At 42.8% G+C, this 14,478-nt stretch overlaps 1 protein-coding gene across 1 annotated transcript in view; it reads left to right on the top strand.

Annotated features, from left to right (window-relative positions):
* The first annotated feature begins 3,782 nt into the window (after positions 1 to 3,782).
* The window catches only part of HEPHL1 (hephaestin like 1), a 36,617-nt gene continuing 25,921 nt past the window's right edge, over positions 3,783 to 14,478 (top strand). Inside the window, exons 1-3 of the mRNA XM_005230564.3 lie at positions 3,783 to 3,952; positions 13,192 to 13,436; positions 14,211 to 14,423. Of these exons, the coding sequence (XP_005230621.2) occupies positions 3,783 to 3,952; positions 13,192 to 13,436; positions 14,211 to 14,423 (628 nt within the window). The remainder of the gene's footprint in view (positions 3,953 to 13,191; positions 13,437 to 14,210; positions 14,424 to 14,478) is intronic.

Genomic DNA, 14,478 nt, shown 5'->3' with positions numbered 1-14,478 from the left:
CCTTGGATGGTCACTAAAGACACAGCTCCAGGTCTGATGGCAATACCAGCTGAGGGTAATCTTATGTTGGAAACAAGTAGACTGATTCCCCAACCTGGATTGCAATGCAGACACAAACCAACATAGCAGAGGGACCAGGAAGGTGTGTCTATGAATGGCAACTCTACTGCTATCCAGAAGAAGCAGAGGGAACAGGGTAGTCAAATCTGCCTGAGCATCAGCTCATCATCTGCTCAATGCAAGCTGGCTTTCAGTAGTAGGCAGTCTGAATAAAGTGCTCATTTCTGAACTCATGTCACCTAATTTCAAGGAACTGCAGAAGATCAGCACATCCAACATCTGTCTTCATTGACCTTATGGCCATCGCCAGGTTGACATGGGTATTCTAGTTAATTCGTTAACATGAGTTGGCACAAGTCTGGGCTTTAGTGGATCAACTTAAGCTAATTGTTGCAATCATTCCTGATGTACTTCAAAAGAAAGCTCCATTGTGATATTTCAGGGCTCATTCACAAACTGGTGCTCAAGATGTTCGCTCTTCAGACCTAAGGACGTTGCTCCTCATTACGAAACTTCAAAACCCAGCCATGCAATAATTTTAGCCTTCAGAGGGACAGAAAGTCTCAGAGGAGCCAGTATCCAATCCTTTTGCTGAAAGGATCCTGAACAAAGCGACAAACATAATCCCATTACTTCAGTGCCGAAGGGGAGCTTCCCAGAAATTTTCCTGATGCAAGGGCAAAACAGCTGTTCTTTCATCTTTTTCTGAGTCATGCCCACAACACCTCTCCGGAATGTAAATGTGCCTGGGTTTAATGATGTGACAAGGTAATTAAGTGTTAATGTGTGGATGCAAAAGGGTATACAAGTTGCCAGATCTAGTAAATGCTGAAGCCAAGCTAAGGCGTTTACCAGACTTACAACACATTGCTGATATAGGGTGTTAATGCCCACACATTATTCCTGTTACACAAATAATTTTTTACAGTAATAGACAAAGAAATTAACTTCGTATTTGAATTTTGAATAGTTGTTCTAGCAAGAAAGCAACCAGGACCCAATCATGGGTGCATGAGAAGCAATAGAAAAACTAGGACATAGCACTATTATTATTTAAATTACTATAGTGCACTCAGATGCCAGCTCAGAACTGGACACTCCCCCTTCCTATTCCCTGTTAGCTTCATGCACTTGAGTTATATGAGTCCACATGCATATAGATTTATGTTAAACTTATAACAGAATTCTTTCGTTCCAAAAAAGCAAAACTGTCTGGATGAAATTGGCCCTGTACATGGCCTTTAAATATCTCTAATGCCTTGCGAGTGGCTGATACAAGCAATAGAACTCTACACAATCTCATTCAAAGTGCACATTACCCTCTAAATAAATGTATTTCCTATTCAAATGCAACCCCCTTACTACTTTACGACAATTAATATTTGCATAACAGGCACCTAGTTCTGTAAACTCATGCGCTTCAGTGACAGAAGATGAAGTTTGTAACTTGCTTGGGCTCAGAACAGCTACTCTGGGCAATGGAAGTGTTCACCGCAGGACGCTGCAGTGATCACAGTGGGATCCTCTTAACCTCCAAGTGTCACCTTAGCCTTTTCACAGCTTCCTAGCGCATCAACTAGCCCATCAGCCCCACCACACAGTTACATGTTTGGCAACTGTGCCACTGGCTGGCAAAGCCTCTGCCTGTCCTGCAGTCATTGCCTTTTCTTTTGCTTTCTAATTACACCTTTTAGAATAACAGCACTATTAGTTTGCATCATTTGAGTAACTAAGTGACACAACAAAGCAGTGGAAAAGGAAGATGATTTTTAAGTCTCAGTACTTTGGAAGAGAGGATATAGGCTGACATGAGAGGCAAAGTGGTTGGGCAGCAGAATAATGAAGAGATGAGCAAGATCTTCAAGGTTATCAGGAAGTCTGTGGGTGCTGCTTCTGAGGATCCCAATCTCTGTACATCCGCATTGTCCTATCACTTCTCCTCCTTATTGTTCATCAATTAACTGACTTGAGATAATGAACAACAACATGTATCAGAGAGAAGCTTACAGCTGAGGGACTCTTACTTTTGCAGCCACATTAAGCTGACCATTTGTGATTGTCTGTATCCTTACCCATGTATAGTGGGCTTTCAGTCCTCATAGCTGAGGAGTTTCAAAGCATAGCCTAAAGAAACTGAAAGCTTCTTTAGTAAGATACTCTGTGTATCTGTGTGCCTTGGGGGGATGAAGGGGAGAGGAATAAAGTCCAAAGGGAAGGGAAAAAACCCCCACCCAAGCAATCCACAATACAATTGCTCACCACCCACTGACATGCCCAGCCAGTCCCCAAGCAGCAATCGGCCAACCCCAGCCAACTCCCTCCAGTTTATATACTCAGCACGACATTCTATGGTATGGAATATCCCCTTGGCTAGTTTGGGTCAGCTGTCCCAGCTGTGCCCCCTCCCAGTTTCTTGTGCCCCCCCAGCCCTCTTGCTGGCAGAGCCCAAGAAACTGGAAAGTCCTTGACTTAGTATAAACATCACCCAGCAACAACCAAAACCATCACTCTGCTATCAACATTGCTCACACCAAATCCAAAACACAGCACTGCACCAGCTACTAAGAAGAAAATTAACTCTGTCCCAGCTGAAACCAGGACACTGACAACATTAAACCTGTAGCTACCATATTCGTTTGTAAAGCCTGTTGCAACCCTAAGCCATGAGTAACCATTAGCTTCAATGAGAAGAGGTCAGATGGTCTGGAGCTGAAAGGGGAATTTTGCAACTGCTAAAGCTTGCAATGAGTCTCAAAAGTGATGCTGTATTCCATTTTTTATGTCTTTAGTTGGCTAAAAATTAGTAAGAGAGCAATATGATTTTGCAAAGTTTCTTGCCGCCTAAGTGATTTTTTTGGGAATGTTTCCTCAGTGGCTTAGAATATCCTATCAAGTCATACTCCAATAGATTTACACTTGGCTTTGGCAGGATGGTAATAGAGATTTCCTCTTAGAGGAAGTTAAACTATTAAGGAGGGACTGCTTTTCTAGAGAGCCACATGGGCATGTAAATTACCAAGGTTAATAAAAGGGCTATTTTTGTGTGCCTCAATTTTTAGTGTCCAAATGGAAAGAATTTACAAAGGCTCTAACTTCCAGAAATGTTTGTAAAAAAGGGCCTCATTTTCAGCACTCTAAAACTGAATATATTCAGATCACTTGCAGCCTTAATGAATGGGTCAGAGGTACTGGCAAATTCTTTCTCTCTCTGATAATGCTTGATTATAACCTGGTGTTATGCCATTGAAGGAACCCTATGAAGGCAGCAAGACAGTAGCTTCAGAAATCACAGGCATGATAAAGGAGTTAAAATAAAATAAAAAAATAAAAAGAAAGGAAGTTTTGACATGAAATGCAAAAAACACAAAAAACCAACCCTTGCCCCAGCATGCTACACCACCTAGTCTGAAAAAAGGAGGACAAAAAACCATCCAGGCTTCCAAAAAGACACCAGCTGGCTCTAGCCTGGCTGGGTAAGTGAGCAATTTATGCATTCACCAAAGGATTGGCAAAGGTCCTGCCATGACAGCAACCTCCTCCCTAGCCCTGCTCTGCATAGCCGGGCTCTCTACCTATCCCAGTCCTAACCTGCTGAAAAGGAGGAGCTTTGCTCTGTCCATTCCTTATTTATAACTTGTCAAGAGCTGGGAGGGAGGGGTGAGCTCCCTGTGGTGCATCCTGCTGCTGCCTGCCCGCTGCCAGCCTCACAATCACAAGTACAAATGCCTCCTGCCTGGCATGGTGGCTGCCTCTGTGCTCTGGGGTTCCTCTGGCTGTTTGCAGTGCTGGAAGCAAAGACCAGAACCTATTACCTTGGGATTGTGGAAGAGAACTGGGACTATGCACCGTCTGGGAAAAATCTGATCACAGGACAAAACCTCTTAGAGGACAAGTAAGTTACTGGGGGCTCTGGTAAATCGTAGATGTGTTGACAGCTCCAAAAAAAAAAAAATGACTAGTGTGGTTAATGTTGCTGTAAATGTCTTGAGATGGCTTTTTCCTTGTTTTTCTTCTGATGATGTTGTCATAGGCAGGATTTCAGCTTCAAGGCAAGAGTAGACTTTGGCTGACTTCCCTTCCATCGTGGCTGATTAAGCAAGATGATAGTGTGTGTCTGAAGGCGACTTTCAGGAACTGATATTTGTCAAAACAGTGTCAGGTAGTGGGCTCAATCCCCCTCCTCCCGTGTGTGTTTCATGGAGATGTAGGTATTTCTGGGACTGGTTCTCCAAAGGTAAATTTCAGCTTTGCCATAATCAAGCACAGCTCTTTGCATAAGACAAAAGTCTGTTTAGCTGGAAAAAGAATGTATGCTTTTTCCTTGCAAGACAATAAAAGTTGAGGGGCTTGGTATGACATTGTAAAATTCAGATGTGTATAATACCTACAACTGAGAAACAAGTAGATGGTTCATATATCCCCCCTATGCATGCAGCTGTGGAGACCTCCATTTAGGAAATCTGTGTAGATAAGTGTTTAAATATACAACAGCACAGGGTCACACTGAAGTCCCAGCCATCACCTGTGCTGAAACTGGAGTGTTTAGGTAAGCGCTGTGATGAAATGTGCCTCGGCCAGTGGAAAACAGGGATCTGCTCTTGTGTTCGCATTGCTGGGGTTGGCTGTGTGTCCCTCCCACGCCAGGAGAGTTGGCCTGGACATTGGATGGGGATGGCACAAACCCTTGCCTGTCTACAGTGTGGGCTTCAAACAAGTATGGCGGTATTTTTAAGATTTCATTGATTTTGTTTGACACCCTAGAAATAGTTTGGGGGTCCTTCCTCTGAGTCTAGGCTTGGGGTTGGGGTGGGAGCCGTGAGTGAGTGAGGAGGTCCTGGTGTCCATACCAGGTCTGGAGGCACACTGGGAGCTGAGTGCTGTATCCCAGGAGTTAGAAATGGAAATATCCTTTCTGACTTTTCAGGAAATCCCAAGCAATGCTGGAATTTTGTTTAGTGGCCAGTAATTTCAGAATTATTCTTAGCTGGATTTCATAAAGGAAATTATTTTGCTACAAGCAGGAGGCAAGGAAGAGCCTTTTTTCAACACAATTTTTCAACGAAGAAATTTTTCAACACAAATTTCTGCTTATGCTCTTAACAGCTAGAGGTCCCAGATAGCATCCAAGTCAGTAGGTGTTACCTTTATAGATAGAATTCAGGGTAATAGTTTGTCCCCAGCCCATGAAAACAAGCTTTGCTGGAAAGGTTATTCTTCAGTTGTGTTAAACACTTGAATTTCTCACTTCCCTACCCTTTTGAGCAGAGGATAACTTTCTCCACTCCCTAAACTGCAAGACCCCTCACTAAAAATAATTCAGCTTTAAGTGAAGGGCAGCTACTTGTAAACCCACCTCAGTGCCATAGAGATACTGGAATCTGTTCTGTAAATTGTACTTTTAATGCTGGCTGCACTTTGTGCTCCCTGAACATCAAGTGGCGCATTTACTTCAAAGTCTGTGACATAAGTGTGATGCCTTTTACATGGCACGACAGGGAGGGAAGATAGCTTCTGTCTTCAGTCATTGTTGTAATGTAATAATTATAGAATATTAATTCCAAAGGGTTTACCCACAGAGGATTTTAAGGTAGACTATACACTCAAAGCTGGGGAGCTGTTTGCGATGAACTCCCTATGTGCAGAATAATGGAGTGATTCTTCTAACCAGTTTACTCCATTTCCAAATTGTGTTGAGTTTAGCCAGAATAAAGTGCTGTATTTGGGAATAATGGTGCATCTGCATAAGCATGTGGACTAAATACTGAACCAGTAACAGCTATTTTGACTATTAAGCTCTATAGGATAACCTCTAATGTAAATTTACAGCTGTATACTAATGGGTTACTTTCCAGCTAATTAATTGATTCTTATGAATATTATAAAAAACATAGTTTCATAAACAAAGTTTAAGGATCAGGTCCTAGGTAGAGACAAGAATGCATTTTGAGCCAGCCGTGTTCTGCAAGCAGCAATGCACAGGCTCGCTGAGCGTAGCACTTCTCACCTTGTGATGCATCCTCACAGCACCCATCTGATGGGGCACTATCCCAGTTTTATTGATAGGGAAGCAAAGATAAAGAAGCTGCAGACAAACTGATTATCTTGAAAAGAGTCAGTGCATACACATAAAGGAACGCTCCCTTTGATTCAGGCTGACCCACAGAGATATAATCAAAACCACTTATTCTTCACTACTTAATAAAAATGCTGAATTAGCCAGCATGTAATGGAAAGTGTTGTGTTACCTGGATCAGATAGTGAGATTTAAGAGATGATTTTCAATGCTGTCGTGCCAAAGCAAATAGTACCTTCCTCAGCCTTTAGTTTTTAGCAGTAAAGAGGAGAAAGACTTCAGTAGCTGAGGCATGGGGCTGGAAATCAGGTGAGCTGGTTCTGACACCAGGCACAGCCGTACTGCTCAGCTCCCACTGTGCTGGCATTTGAGTGAGTTGCCTCCTGAGCCAGGAGCCACAGAGCTGCATCAGCACCTCCCTGGGTGTGAGCTAAAAGGCTGCCTCTCGTCAGAGCTGATTAACCCAAACGCAGCCCTGTGTTAACATAACTATTCTGCTTGGATGCTAATTTTTATTGGGCCTTGTGCTGCTGCAGTGCTGAAGGGCCAGCCTGCTGCTTGCACAGAGCAAGTACCTTGCTGTGCATCAGTGCTTCTTTTGTAAAGGGAGTAACGAGGCTGTTCATCTCTGCCATTTTTTCTTGTCTACTTGAGCCTCAAGCTGTTCCGCTCATTCTCTTAATTTGGACTGTTATGAATGAAACCAAGACATTTCACTCTTGGTTCTCCCTTCAAAAATTAAGCTGTCATTTTCTGAAGCATACAGGACTTTGGAAAGCACAGATCCAGATTACGGCCATTGAGTAGGGGTGAGCTGGGAAGGTGTTCAACATCCCCTCCTACCTGATATAACTGGTGAAAGAATTGACGTCATTAAGAATTGACGTGGACTGGACACACAGCGTGCATGGTGCTGTCAGTGCTGCTGGATGTGCTGCAGATCCCAGTGAGATTTTGTGGGTTAGGGCATAAATATTGCTGCAGTGGGAGGGTAAGCTCAGACATTGCCTTCTCCCTTTAGTGGTCACGTAGGCAATGGCCTTTCAAGAGAAAAATACACCTAGGTGTTGTGGCTTGACATACATCAGTCTTTTCCTTCCTATTGTGGCTCAGCCCTCAGGATTAGAGTTTGGTTGATAATCCCTTTAAATTAATTTTGTACTAGTTTATAAGATGAACACTTAAATCTTTCTCTGCTGGTGGTAGATGTTATTAAGTTTTGCCTGATGTAACAGCTCATCTCTTCTCTTTAGGCCATCAATCCTACATTTATCTGGGCCAAGTCTTGCACCCACCAACACTAACGGGTGTTTTTTGTTACCACAGCATCAAACACAGTTTGTGCAATTTGCCTATGAGGAGATCCCACCCAGATAAATGACAATGAAACTGTCGTCACAGATGCTAAACTAATGGCTGAGTCATCATGCGGCCAAATGACCCAATTGCATCAGCGGAGATGATCATTGTGGGAAGGGTCAACATCAAAAGGGCATTCAAGGTGAAATCCTGGCTCTAATGAAGCCCAACAGGAGTTTTGTTATTGAGTTCAGGGGAAGCAGAAGTTTATTCTAGGGGAAAAACCATGATAGCCACACTTAACCAGCGACACCTCAGAGCTTCATCTAAGATTTTATGGATTTGATTGACCTCTTCTGTGGCTTGTGTGGGTCAGAAAAGGCCTAAAACATCCTCTGAGGACATTGTGACTTTCATTTTTGAGGACACACAACTTTTGGGTTTTGATGCTTTGTGGCCAGGGCACCATCTACAAATGTGAGTTGGAACTCCTCTTCCCCCTCCACTGGCCATCCCTCTGGCACAGACGTTGCATTAGCCTTACCAGGGGAGCCGTGGTTTGGCAGAGGCTTACCCTGAACAGGCTACATGACCCAGGGGTTAAAATGATGGGGGCAGCCTGGAGCCATGGGCACTGTCCTGGGTTACTTGAGCCACAGGGAAAATGGGGAGCTGAGGAAAGCAAAACTGTTATAAAACCAGCCATAGAGTATGTGAAGAGGGTAGAGGTTAAGGAAGGTTTCACCACCAACAGATTGTAGGGAACAAACCCATGAAGACAGGTGTTTAAATGGTTGCCAGTGTAAAATCGATGGGACTTTAGTGGAACAATGGTAATAAAGGAAAGTTTGTATTTGCCTACAGTTGCACCCAGGAGCATACAGTGGCTCTTTGGCAAGTTAACCACAGGAGAAAATTTTGGTCTCCACATCTGGTAGTTATTCAAAGTGCTGATTTTTCAATGTTGACTACAGTGGCAAACCAACTCAGCCAGCTTTGAAATTATATCAGCGGGGGATCTGGTTCAAGTCTACCAAGGAGCTGTCTGTTTGGCCGTGCACAACATGTAGCTCTTTCCATTTCTTATTGCACACTGTAACATAGTATTCATGTAAGCATCTCTTGAAAAAAATAACCTCTGTTAGGTTGTAGCTCTGCTGCTTAAGATCAAAGGTAACATAAACATGGTAAAAATGTTGGCAAAATACTTATTCTGTGTGATAAAAGAAAAAGGTGTAGAAATTACATTTAACTGATGGTCCCACCCTAACTCGTGGTCCTATCCTGAGATGGCAGACTATCTGCATGTCTAGTCTTGATTTGAAGTAGAATCTACTCTTGCTCTCATTTGGAAGAGTCATAGTGCTTGTCATTGCGGAGAGATGGATGTCTGTAATTGTACTTATGTCTGTACTTATTTTGAGGAATTAGAGTTAACTTCCCATTAATAACTCCCTGCCCTACTCATGTGCATTGCCAGCTTTTATTGGAGCTTAAGAACTGCTAAGAGTGCCCAACTGGCAAAATGAAATCAGTTACAGAAAGAAAGGCAGGATTTGCATGGCTTTCCTAGGCTGAACAAGATTTCTTATGCCCTGATTCACAAGCCTGCTTAGCTCTGTATGTGACCTCAAGACTGTCCTGACTGGAGCAGAAGGAGAGGATTTAGGAAGCTTGCATGGGTGCAGCTCCAGAGGATGGAGTATTCTTTCCTGTAAGAAAGTAGGAATGGCTGATCATCACAACTTTCTGCACATAAAGTGCAGACTGACAACTGAGGTAGAGGGAGATAGTCAAGATTTAGAACAGCAGCTTTTACATCTGCACAAGACCAGGAAGATGGAAGAGGTTCAAGCAGTGATACCACAAAGCCACCAGGAGCATGAAGTAGTTGAAGTAAGTAGGGGAGCATGACAAAGCAGGGAAAAGTTTTGTCTTTATGCGACAAGAGATGAATAACAGATAGGAGACATTTTGACAGGGGGCACCCAGTAGAACAGGCACATTGTGACCACTGGAAGAAAGAGGCAAAGGCAGATTCAGAGAACCGGATGTGTTTAACCATACAGCATTTAGAGAAGCCACTGCTGCAACAGTATATTGGAAAGTCAGTGAGTGGGAAAGAATGAAGCAGAAGATGCAGTTGAAGGGGAAGTTTAACTCAATGACAGAAAATATTAAGTGTTTCCCAAGGAAGCAGACGTCATCAAAAGAAGACAGGGAATGGTGTTTGAGAATTGTCAAAGACAGGAGATTAAGGTCAGCAGGACACTATCCTGAAGCTGAGAAAATCTCAAAGAGACTCTGGATATGGGTGGTAAGGAACTGTGAGATGGGAGACACGTTGGTTTGAATGGCACTGGCAGCAAAGACTTCATGGACCACTGAGAAGAAGCTCTCACCGAGAGAAAGAAGAGGGATGGAGGGAAACCTCTGTGTCCCACTGGTGAAGCAGCAGGGGCCATGGCACTGAGCCTGTGCCAGCTCCCTCTGACACATCTGCTGGGTGCACCGCGGCACTGGGTAGAGGTACCGGCCCTACAGTGTGGCTACATGCCTATGATCCAGACATCTGGCAGTGCAGAGCAGAAGTCATTCACACCCATGCATCCTTTCTAGGAGTTTCCTACAGCTGATACCATTAGCTCCAGTGTGGGTAGTCTTTCTGCAAAGGACTTTGAGCACGCTAATGTGCAGCACAGCAACACTTGTGAAGAGACACAGAGCTACCAGCTACTTTCAAGGCTGAGGTGGGCACCCAAAAGACTTCCTGAAATGGGGCAGCCTGGACACCTTAGGGTGGGACTCACAACAATCAGTGTGCTCTGTTCTCGGGTACCGAGGGCAATCAAAAGGATGTGCTGAAAATACATGTCTCTGTATAGGTAGAAGAACTGGGCTCCACCCCTCCCAGACAGAAGGAGGAGTGAGGCTGAAGTGTCTGCACTCCAAGAAACTCCCAAACATCAGGACATTTTGGGTAGGAAACTCTTCTGCCCTTTGGAGAGTGTGGATCTAGAAGGAAGAGAAGCTATGAAAGAGCCAGAGTCTAACACAACAGCAAGGGCATCAGTGGCATGTAGGATTTGTCTCCCAGAGTTGATTGGTTTTATTCTTTTGACAAAGATTAAACAAACCCCAAAATCAACCGGGGCCAATAGACCAGGTTGCTCCTTTCATGCTGTGATCCCTTTCTGGCTCCACGGCTCTTGCATTGCTTCATGCCCTGCACAGAAGAGCATCACCTTGTGACCAGCCTTGATACTTATTGCCTTGACAGTGGGCTCTGCAGCTCTGAACAGGTGGAGGATGTCTGAAAGCCTTTCAGAAAACTGGCACTAAAAAGACATATTTTCCTGACTCCTAGATGGCTTTAACTAGGAGACAAGCACAGATCTAACCAACAGAAATGCTACAGCATGGCTTTAGGCACCAAGAAAGTCTCTGGTGCCTAAACCTACAGGGTTTTCTCAGGGTGTTTTCTTGAACTTCTGTACCTAACTGGATCTTGAGATCCATGACCTATGCATTTAAAGGAGTTAGGCTCACTTCAAGCATTTGACAAAGCCTGACCAAGAAGTGCACTTTTCTGGGGTACAGTTCTCCTTCTGCTGAAGAGACAGTGTATCCCAGAAGTGTGAAGTTATGGAATAATGTGCAATGTTGTCTGTACAGAAAGCCAAGGGCATAAGGGCACTGTCATCATGGGGAAAGCACAGTGCCACTGCAGCATCTCACTTGAAATATTTGGTGGCTGATGAAAATGAAAAATATGTCTTGAAAATAAGTACTTTCTAAAAAAAAAAATCTATTTGATTTTTATTTCTAGAGAAAACATTACAAACCATTTAAAAAATCACTTTATAATTCGAATTAGGGCATAGCCACATCAATACACCGCCATGAGGTAAGGAAGCATGTGCATTTACACTGCACTACTACTGACAACACCTACTACTCTGTGGTAAAGGTTCTTGTAGCAGCTTTCCCCCCCCCGGCAGTGGAAGGTATCTTCTTGGTGAGCATGGTGTGACTTGCCAGGTCTTGCTGTGCACACATTTGCCTCAGACCTGCTACTTCACTGAAAATCCAGACTTCTTGGCAACTCATTCCTTAACCACACTTTTGGAACGTATTTATTTGACATGTTATTCTGTGAAGAAGCAGACTGAGAAGCTTCTGCCCCTTCCCCTCCATCCTAGCCATGTTTCTGCCACGGCAATATCCTTGACAATGTTTTCATTTGTGCCAAAATAGCTCACGGCTTGTTATAAAGCACATTTTTCAAAAGAAAAGGCATTCTTTTTGGAGGCTTTTTCATCTGGATCACTTCATGGATCTAGTTTAGACAGTGGCCACAGAGTTGTAATGATGTTATGAGTTATGGCATCAAGCAGAGATAGCTTGAAAAGAGGGGGTAGTGGATCTTATGGTGGAGAAATTCTAGCAACTCATACTTTTCAACTCGTGTGACATCCAACACTCAGGTTCTTGTACACTGTACAAAACTGTACAAAAGCACCTAAAGAAAATGGGTTCAAGCAGTTGAACTGGCAAGTCGCAAAAACTCACTATAAATATGAAATTGCTATATTTCTTCCAGTGATACTTCAGGAAAATTTAGCTCAGCTTTTTAATGAATTTTTTAGGAAGCATAAAAGTTCAAACAACCTTTGAGGGATGCAAAAACTATGCAGTCAGGTATGGTGGAATTGGTCATACAGTCCACTGCTGGCTGTGTAGCAAAGGGGTTCATTTTTACCCTCTTCGTGTGGGATATTTAGGGATAAGGAAGTGTATCATACTTGTCAGCTGTAACCTGGAGAGAAGTAAGAAAAGATTTTGTATCATAATGGATGGGATGAACATGGGCTGCCAGTATGATGCTATTGTTAAAAGGGCAAAGCTAATTCCCACTTGTGTAAGAAATATTGAAGTTCTTGAGTTCAGACTTCAAAAGAGATAGAGAAATATTGGAAGGCTTTCAGAAAAGAGCTTCAGGAAAGATTTATGGCATAAAGAATGTCAGTGTACTTGGTTTGTCCAGAACATGGGTATAGGAGGCAATTTAGTCAATTAATTACAACTTCTGCAAGTGCCTGCATAGAAAAGAATCTCTTGATGGTATGTGGCTTCTTTGATCTCAGAAAGGGCTTGATGGGAACCAGTGGTTGGAGTGTGGAGCTAGATGATATTAGACTAGAAATGCAATTGAGGATTCAAAGAGAGTAGGTATTTAATAGCTATAATATGTCAACCACTGACCATATGATGGGTTCTCCATCACCTGAAGTTGCTATAAACATAGCCTCTGAAATGTAGAAATGATGCATTTCATGCAAAAAAATATTTCATGCTACTCTTCTGGGGTGTCAAACTAGTTGATTAGAATCACTCTTATTTGCTTTTGGAAAAACTTGATTTGGTTTTCCTTTCCTTCTGAACAGTCATCTTTCAGATGTGAGGTTTCAAACCTTCAAAAGAAGTAGAAACTGCTAAAACTGTACAGAAAGACCTGAGTGGCTGGTCCTCAAGTGAAGACTTGTAGTAACTGTGCTGAAGACCAGACTTGCAAGTAGGATGACTGTTACTGTACAGAAAGGGATGTGGATCCTGCTAGCACTGTCCAGGTTTACTCCTCAGCTTTTATTCCACCAGTTATGTGATATGTCCAAAGGAACTATTTATCTGCACTCTAAGCACCAGTTATTTGATCAGCTTTTAAAGGAGTCTAAATTATTTTCCCTTCCCAACACCAGGTTTGCAAGTGTCTATGTGACAAGAGGAGCCAACCGGATAGGACGTGTGTACAAAAAGGCTATTTTCAGGCAGTTCACAGATGACACTTACTCCCAGGAGATCCCCAAAGCAGCCTGGCTGGGGTTCCTCGGGCCAGTCCTGAAGGCAGAAGAAGAGGATGTCTTTATTGTCCATCTAAAAAACTTTGCTTCCCGCCCATACTCTGTGCATCCACATGGGGTCTTCTATGACAAGGACTCTGAAGGTAAAAATTGGTTTGCCTTTTCCTCTCCTTTTCCCCTGGAGTAGCTAATATGATGGCTAAAAGTTTGTCCAAGTATTTATTGTTCTGGACATTGACATCAAAGGACTTTAGATCACCCCCTCATAAACTCATCAGTAATTGCAGCTGATGACTAAAACCAGGAACAGCCTCGTCTCTTAAAACCTTTTGCCACAAACCTTTGACGCCTGGGATAAAAACAGTACTAAACAGGTTAGGTGGGGTTTTATTCCTGAATTTCTTTCCTGAATTATAAGTCACCAAAGCATCTTCCCTCCTTTCTTCTACTTCTAGCCTGTTTGAATGGTTGGAGTTCTTAAAAGTAAATGCTTTCCTCTCTATAGGGCTACAACAGACATGATTTAATTTTCAGAATCCCAAAGCTATGCATGTGTATTTTGGTTAGAGGACTGTATGGATTTGCTTACATTCATTACTCTCATCAGTTTTCTGTGAGAAGATGCACAATGTTAGCTGGCAAAATGTGTAGATGACATGAGAGTAAAGAGCTAAGGAAAAAATAGTGCCTGTTAATACATTTTTAAAGCTTTGTGTACTGATAAGTAATGGATTTTAACTATCAATTTTTTTGGATGGTTTTACCTGAGATTTTTGACAACTTCTCAGTGATTCTGTACTTGTAAGTGCTGTTATTAATATATAAATCTGTAATAAAATAGAAGAAATTACACATTTATTGAAGGAAAACTGTTAAGGGGGGGGCTAAAAGCTTCCTTTTTCCTTTTAATGTATTAGGAGCACTTTACCCTGATGGAACTGGCGGTAAAAGCAAAGAGGACGACTTTGTTGTTCCCGGTGGAAATTACACATACACATGGCCAGTAAGGAAAGATTATTCCCCAACTTTGGCAGACTCAGACTGCTTGACTTGGATTTACCATTCTCACATTGACACACCAAGAGATATTGCATCTGGTTTAATTGGGCCACTGCTGGTTTGTAAAAAAGGTACTGAACTAGAAACACTGATAAAGCAAGCCCCTCTGCCAAGCTTGGCATCTTA

This window comes from Falco peregrinus, chromosome 4, assembly GCF_023634155.1.
Source record: "Falco peregrinus isolate bFalPer1 chromosome 4, bFalPer1.pri, whole genome shotgun sequence".
Taxonomy (NCBI): Eukaryota; Metazoa; Chordata; class Aves; order Falconiformes; family Falconidae; genus Falco; species Falco peregrinus.
This window is presented reverse-complemented; position numbering and strand designations above follow the sequence as displayed.